This window comes from Cydia pomonella, chromosome 6, assembly GCF_033807575.1.
Source record: "Cydia pomonella isolate Wapato2018A chromosome 6, ilCydPomo1, whole genome shotgun sequence".
Classification (NCBI taxonomy): Eukaryota; Metazoa; Arthropoda; class Insecta; order Lepidoptera; family Tortricidae; genus Cydia; species Cydia pomonella.
In genome coordinates, this window is record NC_084708.1 from 3727936 (window position 1) to 3748461 (window position 20526).

At 38.3% G+C, this 20526-nt stretch overlaps 3 protein-coding genes across 3 annotated transcripts; 2 read left to right on the top strand and 1 right to left on the bottom strand.

Annotated features, from left to right (window-relative positions):
* The first annotated feature begins 2456 nt into the window (after window positions 1-2456).
* LOC133518704 (DNA repair protein complementing XP-A cells homolog) lies at window positions 2457-10088 on the top strand. Its single transcript, XM_061852375.1, has 5 exons — window positions 2457-2614; window positions 3208-3424; window positions 5196-5420; window positions 6471-6633; window positions 8753-10088. Exons 2-5 carry the CDS (start codon window positions 3210-3212, stop codon window positions 9026-9028), a joined length of 879 nt encoding a protein of 292 aa, XP_061708359.1. The 5' UTR covers window positions 2457-2614; window positions 3208-3209; the 3' UTR covers window positions 9029-10088.
* A 617-nt stretch (window positions 10089-10705) lies between these two features.
* Window positions 10706-14456, bottom strand: LOC133518705 (zinc finger protein 706-like). Its single transcript, XM_061852376.1, has 3 exons — window positions 14314-14456; window positions 13975-14118; window positions 10706-10967 (listed from the first exon to the last, which is right to left on the bottom strand). Exons 2-3 carry the CDS (start codon window positions 14116-14118, stop codon window positions 10878-10880), a joined length of 234 nt encoding a protein of 77 aa, XP_061708360.1. The 5' UTR covers window positions 14314-14456; the 3' UTR covers window positions 10706-10877.
* A 160-nt stretch (window positions 14457-14616) lies between these two features.
* LOC133518703 (probable malonyl-CoA-acyl carrier protein transacylase, mitochondrial) lies at window positions 14617-19560 on the top strand. The gene is made up of 6 exons (XM_061852374.1): window positions 14617-14753; window positions 14866-15205; window positions 15892-16162; window positions 17228-17362; window positions 18781-19008; window positions 19281-19560. Exons 2-6 carry the CDS (start codon window positions 14886-14888, stop codon window positions 19470-19472), a joined length of 1146 nt encoding a protein of 381 aa, XP_061708358.1. The 5' UTR covers window positions 14617-14753; window positions 14866-14885; the 3' UTR covers window positions 19473-19560.
* Window positions 19561-20526: the final 966 nt, after the last annotated feature.

Sequence of the window (20526 nt, forward strand, 5' to 3'; positions counted from 1 at the left end):
TTGGCTGCTGAGAATTTAAAGCTCCCTCTATACCCAACAGTTTTGTGGTGCGGTAAGGATATTTTATTTTGTATTTTACTGCGTGTATTCACATGATGCTCATCCTTTAACCAGTTAATTTTTTCATAAAGGTAGTCGGGTTTCTTGGTTGTTACAGTTTTTTGTATAAGACAGGATAAGTGCAATACTCTTCGGCCCGCCATTTTAAGTATACAGTTCTTATTAAGATATGGTGAGATGTGGGCTCTTTTTGGCACTGAGTAGCAGAATCGCATGCACGCGTTCTGTACTCTTTGTATAGCTTGGGCAGTTTTGGCAAATATTCTTGGCCCGTAGACTGCATCACAGTAATTGAACTGTGACGGGACAAGTGATTCCACCAGCATTAACCTGACTGGCTCAGTTAAATGGTTCCTTACGCCATACAAAATTTTCAGTCTGTAGAACGCATTTCTGATTTTTGCATTGATGTGCTCGATGTAACGCAATTCCTCGTCAACTACAAGGCCCAAATTTTTCGCTGAGTGTACTTTTTCAACCACCTGTCCGTTGATGATTATATTAGGTTTATGGCTTGCTACACGATCACACTGATTTTTAGTTCCTAAGACTAAAAATTTGGATTTTGTTGGGTTAAGAACTAAGTTGTTATTAACTGCCCACTGAGATATAATATCTAAATCTTCGTTAATTTGTTCCACTGCCTGGCCGGTCTCTTGTGGATCAAACGATAGGTAAACTTGCGTATCATCTGCATATAAATGAATGGAACAATGCTTTAGTCTATTACTGAGATCAGCTGTAAAAAGTGTAAAAAGAATTGGACTTAGAATGGACCCTTGCGGCGTTCCTTTGTTTACAGGTTTTACCGAGGATCGTACTTCTTGGCCCTCTTCATTTTCGGTTAGGACATACTGTTCTCTATTTGACAGGTACGAATAAAACCATTTTCGTGCCGAAAACTAAATCCCATAATAAGACATTTTAGCCAACAAAAGATCTTTATTGATGCAATCAAAGGCTCTTGAGAAATCTAACAATACTAAAATACTACTTTTTCCTTCATCCGATGCTAATAATATATCATCTGTGACTTTCGCGAGAGCCGTTGTGGTACTGTGTCCGCTTCGAAACCCAGATTGTATATTAGGGAGAATTTTGTTATGTTCTAGATATTTTGTCAGCTGCGCACAAACTGCTCTTTCCACTATTTTAGAGAGAGCTGACAGGATACTTATAGGTCGAAGATCTTTATACGACTCTACATTTGATCCTTTAGGCAGTGGTTTTACTTTTGCTAATTTCCATTTTGTAGGGAAAATTTTCGAGGAAATGGATTTATTAATGATGGCCGTTATTATAGGGAGAGTTATAGGTAGGGTCATTCGTAACATTTTTATCGAAACTGAATCGTCTCCACAAGCATTGGTTTTGATTGATGCAATTATTTTCATAACTTCATTTTCCGAGCATTCAGTTAGATCAAATTCGATACTTCCATATTTTTTATTAATAAAGTAATTATACGTATCGAGATCAGTATGTCCATTACCTGGTATGTCAAGAAAAGAATCATTAATTGTGTCTGGATTGTTTAAGTGATGTGGTATACCGACGTCGCTTGTGCCAAGTACCGCAGAACGTTTTAGGTAGCTCCACATTTTGTTTGGGCTCTTTATATTATTATTAACATAATGTGTGAAAAATGCTTCCTTTTCTCTGTCAATCGCCGAGTTAGTAAGATTACGCAAAGCTCTATAGTAATTACGATGTGTTTCTGCGCCGGTAGTGTTAGCTCTCATCAATGCTTTGTTCCGAAAGGACATCATAAGCTTAACGTTATCCGTGAGCCATGGTCGCGGTTTTTCTTTCACACGGACTCTTTTATTCGGGGCACGTTTATCAAATAATTTATGCAGCAAGTCATAAAAACAATTAACCATAGCATTAATGTCACTAAAATTCAATATATCAGTCCAAGGCAAATCTCTGAGGTCAGAATTAAACTCTAAATCATTAATCTTTTGTATAGGTCTATAATCGATAAAACGCTTAGTCTCTTTCGGTTTTTTAATATTGAATTCGGAAATAATCAGAGCATGATCGCTCAAACAAGGATTATGGTACACATTGACACTTTGGCACAAGTTAGCGGAGTCAGTAATAATTAGATCCAGAAGTGTAGCAGAGTGGTCAGTTATACGAGTGGGCTCCTGCACTATTTGTTGTAAGTTTAGCTGAGAAAGAAAAGTCAAAAGATTGTTATCGTGCTGATTATCCGTAAAACGGAAAACAATTATCAGGCCCGACATCGGGACTGATGTCGGGAAGTGTCGATGTAATTAGCGCTTTATATGGAACCCCCATGTCAATGTGCGTAGGCTTTGCTTAATTGATTGATTTTCATTTTATCTGTGCTACTTATGCCGATGACATATGGCATCAATGTCAAGTACTTCATACTTCCTCCCTTCACTTCATTCAATTTTTTTAACCAGTTTGTTTTGTTCATGTTCGTGGGATGCAGAGTGATCAACATCACGTGTTAAATTTGTGATCGAACTGTCTTGGCGCCAAATTTCTAAGGAGAATAGACTCAGCGCTTAGAAACCAGGTAACAATAAACCATAGGTCTACCGGCTCTACCGCCTTACTCCGGTTGGGGAGGAGTTATTATGTTTTTTGGACCCGGGTATGTCCTTAAACTACGTCCACAAGAAAGGTATGGGCATTGTGAATGTCATCTCGCTCTGGTGGTAGGGCACAGCACAGCGGATGTCATTCCAGATCTAGAGCAGAGCCCAACTGGGGAAGTACCTTCACCTTACAGAAAATCGCAGCCAAATAACACTAGACTCTACTCATAGTGTTGTGTTCCTGCCGGTGAGTAAGGTTGCCAGAGCTCAACGAGGGTGGGAGGGGGTTAGGGTCGGCAACGCGCATGTAACTCCTCTGGAGTTGCAGGCGTACATAGGCTACGGATACTGCTTACCATCAGGCAGGCCGTATGCTTGTTTGCCACCGACGTAGTATTAAAAAAAAAAAACAACGGTTTGTCTCACATTACAGGAAACTCAGACCACAGGTTTTGTTTGGTTTATTAGGACCAAATTACTTACATTAATAAAATTTGTTCAACTGACTCTGATAAATGATTAGAGCAAGTAATAATGTCTGTGTTTTTTCTTAAGTATTTAATTTCGTCAGGTATGGCAAGCACCTGTGAGCTGCCTCGCAGTGAAAATATCCCTGTGGACTGCGATGTGCCCATGAATGCTGGAGATACCTCAAACACTAGCGATACCAGCACCAGTGATACAAGTTCGGGTACCACACTGACTGCAGCTCAACGGGCGCGTATTGAGCGCCAGCGGCAGAAGGCACGCGCTTTGCACGACGCGCGACTTATTAAACTTCATCCTGCGTTAGTAATCACACAAGCTTTGTTTTTATTCTGCATACAGTACCGGCCAATAATATATCACCATGTTTTTTACAGTATATATTTTTTTTATTTGTCTGTGACTTCCACTCCACTACTTTTGGTAGTCTAGAAGTATTCCTTTGTACAAGCGATGAGAAGAATTGTTCTCATTTAATGGTTTTTTCATAGAGGTTTTTTTATTTTAATCTATGGTCAACTTCATTTTTTTATTATAGCTTTTTTAATAATATGCTGAGTCTCCTTTGATAATTATCAGATAAATATTGGATAATTATCCCAGGTATGGATGGTGCTATATTTATTTTCTTTGAATCCTTTGATAGTTAAAAATATGATTAGGGCATTTTTTGCTATGTACTACAAATATAAACTGACCTAATAATGATTGAAATATAAGATAATCATAATTTAAGGTTATTATCAAATCGATAATTATCAGGCATAAAAATCATAATAATTATCAATATAACTATAATTGATAATTATCCTTTCGAACCCTGACACTCATGACATTGATTTTCAGTATACTACCCAATCATCTTGCTTTTGTACAAGTTGTTTACATAATTTGCAGATAGGCTGGACAAATTAGGATAATCAAACACAAACTGTAATTATCGTATTTGATACAGAAAAAAAGTTTAGTCTGACCAGCCTTTTGTAGATACTAGATAGGACTTCAATATTATAGTAAGACTATGATTTTATTAATAGTATTACCCAGACATGAGCATAATTATCTAATAGATTGGTTGTTTGGCTAAACTAAACTTGAAAATTAATTGGAGATTGAGTACTAATTTTTCTGGAATCTGGAGTATCCTCTCAGCTGGTACATTATTATTATTATATTTTTTTTGTTTTTTGAACACTTATTGAATGTCACCTATTATGTCAAGTATTAAAATTCTACATTACATTGAGTTTTCCCGGCCTCCACCCCCCACAGGAAGGCTTGGTCACATTCATACTCTGTTCATAATTTATAATATTTAGCCATATTTTAGTAAGTACTTAAAAACACAAACTAAAGTTAGTCATTAATCAAAGTAACAGGTACCATCGTCCACACTGTTCACTGTCAATCGGTGGACCTTATTTCAAAAGGCATAAGGTCCACTGATGGACAGTTGAGAGTGTTGCTATTTGAATCAATGGAGAAGTTAATGAATATTGTTCATGTGTTATTCCTGCAGGGGCAGCATGGTTCCATTTTTATCACTTGTCACTATGCCCGTGAAAGTGCGCTTACATACTTGTTAGAACGTGACAGGCATGGTGACAAATGATAAAGAGCCGACCATCTTAACCCTACAGGTATCCTTTTGATTGTCTTTGGTTAAGACAAAAGTGGAGGACCCGCGCGAAATCACCTTTTCATACAAACATAGTTCTCACATTTCCTCTGAATATTGACATTATTGAAAATATTTTGACACAAATTGTTGCATATCAACCACAGCTATGCCCGTGACGTTTAATTTTTTTTAAATTTCTAATTATTATAGGAGTTAGAAACATTTAAAATTTTGCATGAAATCTGTTTTCCTCTTCTTATTTTCATAATAATACAAAAATCGAAAATTGTCAAACGTAGGGGCATAGCTGCGGTTAATATACAAAAAATTATGTAAAAATATTTTCAAAAATATCAATATCCACAGAGGGAAATAGGGACTATGTTTGTATGGAGCATCAGCCACCCTCATTCCTCTTAAGGAAGCTGTAACAGTGATTTTTTTTCCCACAGCGTAATAGAAGCGGTATCTTCTTCAGTAGCTGGCACCCGCGCTCGCGACACAGGCGGCGGCTTCCTTCTAGAAGAAGATGAGCCTGAGACCAAGATCAAAAAGGTCCAGGCTCCAGCACCAGTGGTCCATGAGAGCGAGCAGCCACACTGTTTGGAGTGTGACAAACCGTTCCCCATGTCGTACCTGTTTGACACATTCGACTACAGTGTGTGTGATGAGTGCAAGTAAGTTTCCTTATGAATCGCACTTGGTCTCCAGGACTCATTGACAGTATGGCCACAGGAACTAACTTTGATTTAGCATCTTTAACATGTGTCAACGTCAAAGGTATGTTTATATTTTTCGCCTTACAAAGCAGTAAGGTGCAAAAATCTAAACAAATTTGACGTGAACTGTACATAAGAGTTAGTGTTATATGTAAATACAGCTTAAGTCACTTTCTGTGTGAGACCCACTTCTGATTTTGGAGATCAAGCTCCGCCTCCGGGTCCGTGAAGAGTGAGTAGCCACACTTGGAGTGTGCCAAACCATGGCCTACGACATGCCTGCTTGATACATTTGACTCCAGTGTGTGTGATGAGTGTATGTAAATTGTGAATCCCACTTCTGATGTTTGTTAAGAGGGAACTAAACCGTGTACTCGTCTATACAAAAAGAGAAAATGTTTTACTATTTCAATATTTTCCATTCTCCATGATTTTTTAGTATGTTATTGACACAATGAAAAACTATGTTTATAGGTTTTCCTTTTTTCCAAAATTTGCAATACAAAAAAAAACTTTTTTTTAAGCGAAACCTATATGTATATAAACCTAGAATATATTATGCTGAAGCGATCGATATCAAAATCAAAGAGATTTGTTAAGATTCAGTTAGTGGAAACCGTTTTCTCCCGAAATGGAAATTCCATAAAAAAGTACCGTTATTTCGTTAGGATCGCAAAGATATTATTCCCTCTTAAAGACATTTCCCAATTTAAAATTTTGAGACTTGTGAAAGAGTTTTAGTGAAAATAATTGCTTTTATTAAAGCAAGAAAGATATATTTATGAAACTAGATATCATTACACGGTCCATTACAGATGGCAGCACTCCTGTATAGTTTTAATTGTAATCTTTATTGTCATATTGTGATAAACATATGTATGATGCACCGTACAATGTTAATACTTAAACGAATCATACAGCTAAATACCTATGCAAATATCGTGCTATTACCTACATGTGATATGAATAAAATAATTAGTACTATGTCAATAATCTTATCATTCGCAGGAATGATGAGACCCACTCGCTGATAACCCGCACGGAGGCCAAGACGGAGTTCCTGCTGAAAGACTGCGACCTGGACAAGCGGCCGCCGCCGCTGCGCTGCATACGTCGTCGCAACCCGCACAAGGCCCACTACAGCGATATGCGGCTCTATTTGCGGGCTCAGGTACCTGATTTTAATTTATTATTATTATACCGAACTATAATTGCGTACTTTTCGTGTATGGGCTCCCAAACAACTCCTTTCGATTCGCTGTAGTCAACTATAAAAAAAAAATTGACCAATCACGTGCCGCCGCGCTCCTATATAAAACTATATGGGCGCGGAGCGGAAGTCGCGCGTTTATGTCTACATTTTTGCTAAGATACTTTCTAATTTCCATTAATTATTTAGATTATTATAGTTAAAAAGTATTATTTTAGATGACACGTAGAAAAAGTATTGTATACAATAGTGATATAATCAAGCTACATACAGCAGCAGTTGCAGACGTACATAGGCTACGGAGACTGCGTTCCATCAGGCGGGCCGTACGCTTGTTTGCCACCGACGTAGTATAAAAAAAAAAGCTTTTCAATCTCGTACCTTACTTAGGCAACTCAGCAAGCTTCGTGGCCTAAACTTGGTACTCGACTGAAAAGCTCTATTATACCACGATTGTATAATATACAAAAGAGTCCGGCACGCTCGGCCGAATTTCAGCTTCCCATACAAACGGACTTTCGTTCTCATTTAACTACGTGTTGGATTATAATGAAACTTTACACATACAATGACGTAAGGTATTCTAGGGCTGAAATTATTTTATATTGCTTCATCTCTCATCTCCATCATCTTCCAAAACAAACGAAATAGATCTAAAACAAGTTTTATATAGGTTTAGGTTTAAAGATCATTTATTCCCATTAAGAATTTACAATTCATTTATTATGAGAACATAAATTAATTACTTAGTAATAAGCGTTAATTAATATGAAAATCTTAAATCGCTGTATGTTTGACTATGGTATCTCAGCTACGTGAACCAATGCCCTAGATATTAATCCTATAGGGACCGTGCGCGTTTGAGGGTCTGCCATCTTGTGGCCTGAATCGGAACCATAAACATGCACATGTACACGTCACGTATTTTTTTGTGCATAGTAGGTTCTGCCATCTTGTGGGCTACATCGGAACAATAAACATCACATTTACGCCTCGCGCCAAAAATCTGACGGCTCCTGTGCTGCCTCCTACAGTTCATGCACGCTCCCTATTGTAAGTACAAAGTTTCAGAGCAATCTAGCTAGTCGTTTTAAAATGAGAACGTTACTACTTTTGTATGGAGAACCGAGCTTGCTGGGGGCCCTTAAAGAATATTTTCTATTTACTTAGCCGACTAGTAATAATCTTCTAAAGAATGCCAATATTGCCTATCCACTTGTAAGGACTTGATTATTGAAACAACGACATATTGGAAGTGTCTTTTATTTGTAAAGCGCAGTCTCACTCTTACCTTATTGTTTATACATATCTCTATTCTTGTTACTCTAACGGTGTTATTAAATATCGAATGAGACTACTATGGTTCGACCTAATAATCGACTTTGCCCTTACATGCCCTTTGAAATTTAAATTGAAAAGAATATATATTGTTTTAATTTTAAATTTCACATCTCTCTTACCCTTACACACTGACAGGTCCACCATTGTTATCGGGGCGTCCATCCATAGAACTCACCGACTTGCCTAATTTTCAAAAGTTGTCAAATTTTATTTTTCCTCTCCCACAACGCCCGGCTTTTCCTGGATTCCTCCCCGGTTCCCGGTCGCCACCTAAGAACTTTATGGATTGTTTACGCAAATCATAGCGAAATAAGTAAGCAGTTTTCACTCCATACATCAGTTTTCTTACCAAATCGCTTATTATTTTCGTAGTCGACATCTAGCGTCAAGTAGCGGATTTATCAGTACCGCTGCTTGACACTAGATGTCACGAGGGTTGCGACTACCGAAAATTGTATTTCTCAACAATTTACAACTATTACAAGCAGGAGTTGAAAACAGAGTTGAGGTTAATCTGGTTATACTATAAGCTAAAAATAGTTGAGCATTAGACTTTTCGTTCTTCACGACATCTATCGTCAAGTAGCAGTACTAATAAATCCGCTACTTGCCGCTAGATGTCGACTACGAAAATAATAAGCGTTTTGGTAAGAAAACTGATCTATGGAGTTTTCTCTCTATTGCTCTGTTTGCTTCTTTCTCTATGACCAAATCCAAATTTATAGGTGTTTATTTCTAGGTGGAAGCACGTGCGCTCGAAGTCTGGGGCAGCGAGGAAGCCCTGGAGGCCGAGCACGAAGCGCGCGCAAGGCGCCGAGAAAAAGCCCAAGAAACCAGCACAAAGCGAAAACTGCGCGAACTGCGCATGGCGGCGCGCTCCTCGCTCTTCGAAGGTCGGAAGGCCTTACATGGACACACGCACGAGTGGGGGGAGGAGACGTATGACGAAGATAGCGATAGTTACAGCAGAGTGTGTAAGACGTGCGGACATACTGAGACTTATGAGAAGATGTAGGTTTTAATAGTTGTAGTGTCTTAGGTGATCTGTCATTGGATGCAGGTCTGATCGTTATATACGTCAACGCTGTGTCTTGTTCACACACTGGACCGGCGTGCGAATCCACTTCTGTATGATAACCACGTTACATCAAAATTGTGAATTTGGTATTGGAATCTCTATATCTAAAGCGCCAATTACATCCACACTTCCCGATATCGGGACTGATTTGTGATAATCGTTTTCCGTTTCGGAATATCAGCACATCGTTAACAATGTTTAAAATGTAAAATATACTTTGTCTCTTATTGCCAAAAATGTTCAATGTTTGATATTTTTGCATATGAACCATTTTTTACATTCCAAATATTGTAAACGATGTGCTGATATTTGGTGAGTCGGAAAAATACTCTTGCTCGGGCCCGAAATTGGGTCTGATATCAGGCCTGATAGTGTGGATGTAATCGAAAACTCAGTGGATTAGTACTAAACATCGAAATGAGTATTGTACGGCATTTGGTCTGTTAAAAACTACTCTATCAAGTTTCATCTTGCTAGATATTGACTTCATAAATTCATAATAAAAAGCAGCTAGGTTGTGTTAAATTAATAATTCGAATTTAAAGATCTAAGTATACAAGATATTAACACATTAATGTATTTTAATCAATTTTAAATCTAAAATGCGTACAATTACTGCCATTGTTGTAACATTAATAATAATTTAGGAATATTATTTTATTTTATGAAAACTGCCTAATTTTACCAGTTACCTGAATACATATAAATCATGAATCTGTCTACTTACCTTCAATGTTTCTACCTCGTATTTATAAGAATAAAGTATAATTCATTCGAACCTTGTATTTCTATTTACACCAATTTTAAAGTTGCCCAATCGCCAAGTGAAATGCAACCTCAAGTAGAAGCATAAAAGTTGCTATTAGATTATTCTCGCTGGCGGGATATTTAGAAGTGAAATATGGGCAACATTTGATTGATGTGTTTATATTTAAAATCCTAACTAAATACGATTAGTTGTTTGGAACTTAAACGAAATAAAAAATGTTTAAACTGATCGTTCAAATAGTTTTTTTCTTTTTCATTTTTTATTAACAATAACAATGACCTTGTATTTTTCCGGCAAGTAAATAGATTTAACGTAATTTAATTAGGATTTTGAATATTGGTCGTATTTTCACACCGTTTTGTTTAGATTAAAATAAGTTTCTCGCACACTTTCTCAGTAATAAAAGTAGAGGAACTATTTGTTTTTTTTTTACACAGTTATATTTTATAACAGCCAGTGTGATCATAGCCAAAGCAAAAACATATTTTGTACTCTAACTATTTATTGTAATATGGTGGTGTATAGGTGATCTTAACTACATTTTTTTACTAAATTAAACTTGTCTAAAACAATAAAAATTAAAATATTATATATAAACTTGAACATAAAAAAAAAACAAAAGTTAGTCACCGGGTGAGATTCGAACCCGTAACACTCGTGTCTAGCCGTCCGCGTCTTAACCCGCTGGACGAGACGGACGGACGGACTGGCCAGCAACACGAAATTAGCGACCATATTCTGAGACACTTTCAAACTTGTTTATATTTAGACTAATAAGTCTCGTTTTAGTTAATAAATTAAGTTACGATGTTATGTTGCATGTAAGTTTTAAATAAAAAACCTCATTAAAAAAGATTGTATAATTTATTCTAGCCGGGAGCTGGGGGCTTGGCTCGAGTCATGTACATTGTACGAGAACAAATATGAATGAAGTTTGTCTAGACGGTAACAAATATTTTTTTACAAATCTTAAGAATTAAATAAGTGTTTTAAAACTAAATGCTGACAAATGCAGTGTTAGATGGCCTTTAGGTCTTCGGGGAGCTCATTCTTAGGGTGCTTATTCTCGAAGTGCTGCTTGTAGGTTTTAGGGTCTGGCATCTGCGCCTGGAAATGAAAATGAACAAATTTCATGAGAAAAATAGGGTCTATATGGAGTTGGAGTTGTGATCAGCCACTATTCTCTTAAGGCGTAACATCCCTAGTTTTTTTTTAATTGCCTTACAATCAATTCCCAAGCCAGATCACATAGAAGACAGGTAGAAATGAGATAACGTGAGGTCAGTGAAGAAAAATATGTTTGGAAAAAGTCTATGAGGCCTGTTCTATGCAGTGGGACATACATACTAATGCGGGCTTTCCACTAAAAAAGGGTAATGAGCGGAAACGGAGCTAGCGAACTGAGCGGACCGGAGGAAATTAGCTGTGCACTTCCACTAAAAAAGAGTTTCAGCATTTGCCTTCCACTGCCAGCGGATCTTGCGGAGCGAGCGAGGCTGGAAATTGAGGCTGGGTCAGATGAGCGAGTTTGTGAGCTTCCATTAGAAGCGGACTTTGCGGAGTAACCTGGCAGCCAGTATCAGACGAACCGTCGCAGAAACAAGTACTGCACCTTTCTTGAGAAGGTATCGCTTGATGTTGGCCCAATACCTTTCAATCGGGCGAAGTTCTGGGCAATTTGGCGGGTTCATGTTTTTCGCATTATAAATAACATTCTCATTATCAAGCAAATTTAAAGTGGCTTGACATCTTTTTTATCCCCTCGGCGATAATCCTTGTCATTAACATTCCATAAACAAGGATACGCACGAACAGCTTCAATAAATAACTCCATGTTCCGCAAGGTTCCGGCGAGTACTAGACCGTGAAGGGGTAGGGGTGGTTGTAGGGGGCGGGGGTCTGAGCGGAGTCCGTTCAAAACTAGCGCGCGACGCCATGACGCAGCGGACCCATTTTAACTCGCTCAGTCCGCTCCGCTTACTCGCACGCGGTGGATGTACTTGTATGAAAATCAGTGTTGCTAGTCGAGCGGACTCCATGCGGATTCCGCTCGACTCTTCGAACTCTTTTGTGACTTTTTGAACTCGTTTAGTCCGCTTCGCTCACTCTTATTCAGTGGAAGCAGAGATATGCAGTTCGCCATTGCTAGTTAAACGGACTCCGTACGGAGCCCGTTCCGCTCGCAGTGGAAGGCGGGCATTAGGCTGGCGATGCCCTTTTATGTGATAGTTAAATATTGAAAGAGGGCTTTAAGGCTACAAAGGGAATTAACCTTTTGAACTAATGTCGTTATTATTAGTCGTGCCCACAGCGCCAAGGTGTTATGGCGGACGCTGTCAAAGTAACCTTTACACGTTCTATCAATCAATTTTTCGTGTTATGGCTCCATCAAGGTGTTGATGATTCTGCCAATGTCGAGGTTGGATAAGACACGGCTAGTATTTGAATCTTATCACACGTTCAAAGGGTTCTGGATTCGCAAAAATATTAATATCATTGATAGTCTATGTGAACGTCATAAATAACATCCAATAATAAAACAGCTGTCAGAATAATAATAAATGGCCATTACAAACAGCCTGAACAAATATTCTGAGCTCATTTATTTATATTCCATTATGTTACAATGACACTATTCCATTGTTAGCGAAATTGATAATACAGTGTAAACTCGATATAACGTCACTTGATATAAGCTATTTGTTGGCTTTCTTCTTCTTCGTTCCCTCATGCCTGATCGTGATCAACAACTATGTCCCTCCATTTAACGTGATTAAGGGCTATATGGACTGCCCTCTGCATGGAACCACATGCTTGTCTTATGGCTATAGTAGGTGGTATTAGTTTCTCTATATATAAGGAAAACTCTCTATTCAATAAAGGTCCTGTCCCTTGAGTGTGTTTATTTTATATAAAGTTTACACTGTACTTGTGTAAAATTTTTAGTTTACTAACATTTGGGTGGATGAATTTTGGCACTCATTGCCATGGTCATGTCTTGGTTACTTTTTGATAGGGGCAGGGCATCCATAGGATTAGATTCCCACTAGGTTACCTAATTTCCAGACATTTGAGCCATTTTCGTTATCGCTCATGGCGAAATGGAAAGCCAAGTTATCTCTACCATTGCTAAGAATATTTTTGAATGCTTCTTTAAAACAATGGGTATCTTGGATATTTATTTTAGTTTTAGCTACAGTATGTTACCACCTAGCCATCAACTAAGTTTGTTGGTAGATAGACTAACAAATAGTTTATTCCATTCACCCAATTTGTAAATCCTCTGAATAAAAGTTTATTACATTTGAGATAATAGATAAATATTGTAATTACCTGAGATTGAAGAATTAATAAGTAGTCTTATAACAAGATAATACATAGGCATTAAAAGATAAACAAGATAATGACTTCAGAGAAAATTCTTAATGTTTATAAATATGATTAATAGGCTATATGGCACATTCTTTATGGTTTTATTAAATACTGAAGAATCTCTTCATAAAAAAAACCCAGCCAAGTGTGAGTCAGACTCGCACAGGAAGGGTTCCGTACCATTGTCTATAAAAACGATCACCCATCCAAGTACTGACTCCGCCTGATGTTGCTTAACTTTGGTGATTGGATGAGAACCTCGAGATTGGAAAGAAATTTTATTTCTGTTTTTAGTATTTGTTGTTATAGCGGCAACAGAAATACATAATCTGGAGAAATTTCAACTGGCTAACTATCACGGTTCATGAGATACAGCCTGGTGACAGACGGACGGATGGACAGCGGAGTCTCAGTAATAGGGTCCCGTTGACCCTTTGGGTACAGAACCCTAAAAAGAAGGATTTTGAAAATGTTAAATGACATCTAATGTTTCTGAATTGAATTCAAACAATGCTGTTAGAAATGGTGATAAGGTTGAGACTAATCAGTTATTCTAACATAAGAAATACCTCTAATTCCTTACAAATCAGTCTACCAGGACAAATGCTGTTGTAATTTGGAAGAGACCTTTTTTTAAGCATCAGGGTAGCTAGGGCATAAATGAAGCTGCTGATGAGGGTCCATCAGTAACAACCTAGTCAGGAGCCTTTGCTATTATTTATAGAAAAGTAGTGAAAATTACCTTGCAGAGCACACATACGTGTACGAGAGCCTTTTGCGCGGCTTTCTTCTGGTCGGTGGCGCTGTGCCCCTGCTGCTTTTTCAGCTTAGACATCTTCTCCGCCGCCTTCGCCTGCGACTGGATCTTCTGCTGTCCGCGAGCCATCTGCGACCAAACAAAACGCGATCACTCAGTAGGTACAGCTTAGATCAGACCATTGGGGCTCTGTGCTTAAGACAGACATTAAGAATAAATGAACGTAACATATAACACGATCAAGGATAAATTCCGATTGTTGTGCATCTAATGCCACGTAAGTGTATCTTTTTCACAACAAGATATGGTTAAAACGTGGTTTACCTTTGAGGGAAAGCTGTGTCCGGTGGTAATGAACTCGGAACTGTTAACTAGGTGCTTTGCACCTGCTTAAAACCCTTATTTATTTTAGAGCGTAGTCTCGCCAGACGCTTAGCTCGTGAATGTGATAGAATCGGGGCAGAAAAATAATACTGGAGAAACGAATCTCTGAGATTACCTACAAATCACATCACAAAATTTAGACAATGGTAGATGACAGCATCGCCAGGCGACGAATAAGTTCCGCTTACGTTTATAACCGCTCGAAAATACAAACATATTTATGTCAAATAAATTGAACTCAAATAGTGATGCGATCTATAGTGACATTTGAGGGATGTAAAAAAAAAAAAAAAAAACAAAAGTCAAAGCTGTCACTGTCAGTCAAGGAAGGGTGGATGTTTGTGCAAAAGTTTTATTAAGTTTTCTCTACTATTACCACGGTAATTAAAGGTTTAAGCTTTTTTTAGAAACAATACGCATCTATTGTAATAAGTCAACCAGTTACGAATTAATCATATTTAAAGAAATAACATGGTAACTTTGATTTTAAAGGTTAAGTTTGTATCATACGGATGCTCTGTGCGAGGCGGGTATGGAGCGCTGGCTCGCTCCGCCGGGGCCTGGCGAGCGGTGACGACAGTCCCCTAAAGCGGCTACTTGACGGCGCTGCGACTTACGGGGAGCCGGCTGCGCAGAGCGAGGGCGAGTTGCAATGGGCCACACAACCTTATACGCGCCGCGGTCCTGAGGCGCCGGTGCGGCGGGTGGAGCCCGCGGATACCACGGTGCTTCTGTTCCCGGGACAAGGCTCACAACGCGTTGGCATGGGCCGCAAGCTAGCGCACTTGCCTGCTGCAAGAGACCTTTATGAACTTGCTTCTAAAATACTGGGGTGCGTACCATCTCCTCAACATTCAGGCAATTTATTTTAAAGCATACCTGCTGAACATGCTGGAAAGTTTAAGCAATACTTATATCTTAAGATACTAAAGATATTTGCAAAACCAAACTCCCTGCAGATGTTTTCTCGAGAGGCTGCACTATAGGGTTCTTAAAAAAAGAGTGTACAGGTTTTTTAAGGGTTGGCTAATTGTTTTCCTCTAGGACTCTATAGAGCAGGTTGAAAGTTATAGTTTTACTTTCCAAGTATATTTTTACAAATTTTAATGACTGTCAATGAAATTTTGTTTTGAAATGGATTTTTTGTATTATTACCATTCTGATTAAATTTTGAATTCTATAACAGTAAAATGTTTAGTGAAAGATACCACAAGAGATACTACAATTTTATAATATTTAGTAATTTATTAAATACACATGTATTTTACTTTTTTGTACATGTATTTGAAATGAAAAGTTGAGTGTTTAACTCTGTTTTCTGGTTTGAATAATATGAATAACACATATCTGACTCGAGTTATTAGTGCTGAGTAAGAACATATCTCGTCAGAAATGGGTGCCTTTGCTTAATCTACTATCGGGAGAGGGTAAGCTTGCATCATGAACAATTTGAACCACACTGTGATGACAAATTATGTTTAATTTTATTGACCTATTATATTTATTTCCATGTTACAGATGGGATGTCTGGCGCGTGTGCACGGAAGGGCCAGCGGACGAGCTGAACGCGCGCTGCCAGCCCGCCATCGTGGTGACGTCGCTCGCGGCGCTGGAGGCGCTGCGCGACACGCGGCCGGCGGCGCTGGAGCGCGCGCGCGCGGCGGCCGGCTTCTCGCTCGGGGAGCTCACGGCGCTCGTGTGGGCCGGCGCGCTGCCGCTCGAGCGCGCGCTGCGGCTGGCCGAGTTACGCCAGACTGCTATGGCGGCCGCGGCGAAGGATCGTCCTCAGGTGTGGTAGAGATTAAAAACGCGGATAAAAAAGGTTTCGCGTCTACTTAACATTTATACAGCCCGGCAGCTTGAACATGTCATGCTCGCTTAAAAGTCTTTGCTTACGTTGGCGTCGTTGATCGGGCCGCCACTTTCCCGAATGAAGGTTGAGGGAGGCGATGGCTGAGATACGCGTCATACTCGTGAACGGGTGCTTACATGGGCTACATGTTATGTTATAAGTATGTAACATTATTTTGAGTGGCATTAACGTGAGACAGTTCATTCGGTTCTTGTCTGTTTGTGAATTTCATGTCTTTTAATTATTTATATAAGAATTCAAGTCTTGGAGACCCTTTACATATCTAAGGATATTTTAATGATCTTAATTATTTTTTTTTATCTCTGACACGTATGAGACTTTTACATCTCTAAAGAATTTTAGTATCTGTTCTTTGTATTTTTTTATCATAGTTGTTTGTGTAATTTGACATTTAGAGACTATACATCTCTAATAAAGTATCTAATATATAATTGATTCCATATTTATAAAAGTATTTTGTTTTTTTTTTGCTCTGCGAGTTGTGAATGTTGTAATGCTATAAATCTCGCAAGAATAGCTTAAAACTGAATAAATGTATGACACCACCATTTTGAAAAAATCCATAAACTAAATCGGCAAAAAAAACATCGAACTTGCTTACAAAATTTTACAAGAATCGGTCGAGAATTGTGACCTGTACAGGAGAACATCCAGACATACAAAAGCATTTTTATCCAAGTTAGAACAGACAGAGACCTTCGCTAACGCTCGGTCAATTACCATTTTCAGGTACTTGGGTAGAAGCCAGGGCTAGCCCTGTTTCAATTTTTGACATATAGTCTTAGAGATGTCGATAATCTATTGAACCTTCAAGATGGTTCAAAGGACTTTTTATTGCCTGGTCATTTCCATGTTTTCGTTAAAACTAACAATTGCTTTGAATTCTTAAGTATGCTGTGAAATGGATGGCCCATGTGGTCTCATATTAATTAAGGAATTACTTAAAGAATAACTATAATCGTGTCAAATAATTGTCCGCAGGCTTTGCTAACAGTATGGCTGGCCGCCGACGCGAACCTGCCCCACGCGATGCTCCGCGCCCGGGAGCACTCGGAGACGCGAGGCCTCTCCGACCCGGTGTGTCAGGTCGCCAACTATTTATACCCACATTGCAAGGTAATTCTAACAGAAGCCTACTTATCAGACTTAGACCATATGTCATTGCAATATGTGCCAGTTCACTGTGTCAATATTTCCTACATAACTTACTAATTTAAAATATAGTACATTGTGCAGCGAGGGGGGGGGGGGGGCGTAAGTGAAATTTTAGATACGAGGGTGTTAACAAATTAAAGACTGCAATATTCTTACTTATTCTTACACACAATGTTTTTCATCATACTTGCGAAGAAAAAACTAAATTTTGAGCGAAATAATCCTTAAATACGGTGACATATCAAATATTGGTCCGCCATTTTGTAATTTCTTGACAGAGTACGATTGAAAAATATGCTGGTACGATGTTTTCCTTCACCGAAAAGCGACTGGTAAATATCAAATGATTCCAAAACTCATTTATGCTAGTATAAGTCACATAATAAAAAAAATACTATAACTCTATAGGGACTTATAGCTTTTTTTTTCCACAATCCGCGGGAACAATATAGGCCTTTGTCCTTCAGTACACCTGCACGAAATAAGATCTTTTTCGAGCAAGTGTGATGAAAATCATGAAAAAATATGTAGATTCAATATTATTAATTATTTTAGTTCTGACTTAGCTCTAAAGCTATAACATTTTTCATTGTGACGTAGTTTAGTAGTTATTATATTTGAAAAAACCTCTCTCTGGTTGCACTGATTACACCCGAGGGACTGAGAAACGACTGAGACTAGACTAGAATAGTCACAAGATTTTTCATACAATTTTTTTACGAACGCGTTTACACACACGAAACACAACACACAAACCTAATTTTCAATAATGACTAGCGACCCGGCTTCGCACGGGTTACCCTTAAGATAAATTCTTACTCGTGGTATTAAATTTGATCTGTATTATAATTCAATAGTATTATGGAATAATATTTACATCAATAAATTGCTCTGATAATTAGCTTAAGATCATTATATGAAACTGTCTTACTATTCATAAGTGCTTCTTGCTATACTCTGTATCTTTAAGTATTTAAAAAAAGGAAAACAAAATCTACCCTTAAATGGCTCCTTATGCCAGTTGAGGGTAGATGAAAACATTGCATGATCAAATAATGTAGGTTTAAAGTCTGGTCGTTCAGTGACAGATCCAGGCGGTTTTGTATTTGGTTGGTTAACCAATAAATATTATACCAAATATTATTTACAAATTGTTTGTTTACTTTTATTTAAATACCTAAAGATACAGAGTTATAGGCCTAAAATGAATAAAGTATATTTGAACTGAACTGAACTTGAACCAATTCCTCAAGATTCACTCTCTTGATTAGTGAAAACCGTATGAAAATCCGTTCAATACTTTCCGAGTTTATCGCGAACATACATACAGAAAGCGGCGCGGGACATTTTTTTTATAAGATGTATATTTCTTTTATTAGGTAGTCGGCGGCGACGAAGAAGCTCTAAAATTCCTCGAAAAACGGGGCTCGGAATTCGGCATTCGGCGCTCAGCGCGCGTCGCTGGTGCGGCCGGCGCCTTCCATACTCCACTAATGGCGCCCGTGACTAATGTACTGAAAGAAGCGTTGAAATCATGCGAGGCTGAAGCGCCGAGAGTTAAAGTAGTGTCCGCCGTGGATGGAAAACCTTATAGCGACGCGAGAGCGGTGAGTTTCATTTATGTTATCAGTGAAACCTAACTCAGGGGAAGAATAAAATTGACAACTAATTTATGCCCCCCCCCCCCCCCCCCGACCATCAGCTGGCGACGCCCTTGAGCTTTTATGACGCTTATTACTATTGTACTGTACACCAAAATAAAAACTTTAAGGTCGATTTTTGGCAGGCAGGTTTAGACCTATGGGAGTTGCAATGAGGGGTTTAAGATAGCCCTTTAAATTAGTTATATGATACGTCAAAATAACCGTTTTGCATACAGGTACGGAAAACGCTAGCGAAACACGCAGCGTCCCCGCAGCGTTGGGAACAAACCCTCCACGCGCTATACGCCCGGCCGCAGGGCGAGCGCTTCCCGCTCACGGCGGCGCTCGGGCCGGGCGCGGCGCTCCGGGCCACGTTGAAACAAGTCAACGCCAAGGCGTGGGACTCGTCCATCCAGATCGATGTGTAGACTGACTTAGTTGCTAGTTTAGTATGGTGTAAATATAGTTGTAAGATATACTGTTGCATTTTGAAATAAAATGTGTTAAATCAAGAAAGTAGTTTTCATTACGAAAGTCTTCAAGAAGCTAGATAGAGCACTTTACCTAGATTATTATATGATTTGATGCCTAATAAGGGTTCTTAAAATTCAAGGGCTCGAAATGAAGGTAAGTTTTGTAAACACAGGCCCGAAAATTTAAAGACCTAATTACATACAATATTTTGACACTTAAAATGATAATTGATAAATAAAATCAAAGTAAATATTGGTTTGTAGATATTTGCTTAGAATTTAGCAGCCCGAAGCCGAAGGCCAGGGCTTAATTAACATGAGTTCGTAAGTCTTGTATCGCCCGTGGCACACACAATGTTTTTCATCATTCTTGTGAGTAAAAAACTAAATTAAGCGAAATAATTCTTAAATACGGCGTCATTTCAAATATGGAAAGTGGAGGTAAGGAAAGAAATCTCCATGTACCAAAAAGTGTCATCAAAAAACCTTAAATAGGTGGCGCTACAATACCTAGAGTACTTAACCAAAAAAATAAGTTTGTTATCATAAATAAATCGACATGACACTGGCAATCAACAGTAAGCCATATTAAAAAAAAAAAAAAAAAAAAAAAAAACAAAAAAATCAAATCATAGACAGCGCAAGTCACTCCGTCAATAACCATTTTTGACAGGTTAGGCATCTAAGGCAGATCCATCCGGCATTCAGCCAAGATTGAAAATTGTGTAAAAATATTTTAAACAACTATAAAATTAATCAAATGAAGTAAAAAAAAAATTATAAACGTCAATATTTTAAAAGTAAAACTCAATTATATCTACTTGGTTTGTAGGAATTAGTGACATAAATAAATAATAACAAAAATTTGCCCATGGGCATAATTAAAAAAAAAAAACTTTTACCGACCGTGGGCATAATAGAGCTCATTTCATCTCAGTATGCTGGCATTCATTATTGGAATTTTATTATTGTTATCACTGTTTACGAGCAAGTGTGATGAAAAAAACAG

Coding starts and splice junctions, on each gene's coding strand:
- LOC133518704 (XM_061852375.1), top strand. CDS start 3,210: ATGGCAAGCACCTGTGAGCTGCCTCGCAGTGAAAATATCCCTGTGGAC. Junction 3,425..5,195: donor CTTATTAAACTTCATCCTGC/GTTAGTAATCAC, acceptor TTTTTCCCACAG/CGTAATAGAAGCGGTATCTT. Junction 5,421..6,470: donor AGTGTGTGTGATGAGTGCAA/GTAAGTTTCCTT, acceptor TATCATTCGCAG/GAATGATGAGACCCACTCGC.
- LOC133518705 (XM_061852376.1), bottom strand. CDS start 14,118: ATGGCTCGCGGACAGCAGAAGATCCAGTCGCAGGCGAAGGCGGCGGAG. Junction 10,968..13,974: donor ACGTATGTGTGCTCTGCAAG/GTAATTTTCACT, acceptor TTTCATTTCCAG/GCGCAGATGCCAGACCCTAA.
- LOC133518703 (XM_061852374.1), top strand. CDS start 14,886: ATGCTCTGTGCGAGGCGGGTATGGAGCGCTGGCTCGCTCCGCCGGGGC. Junction 15,206..15,891: donor CTTGCTTCTAAAATACTGGG/GTGCGTACCATC, acceptor TCCATGTTACAG/ATGGGATGTCTGGCGCGTGT. Junction 17,363..18,780: donor ATTTATACCCACATTGCAAG/GTAATTCTAACA, acceptor TTCTTTTATTAG/GTAGTCGGCGGCGACGAAGA.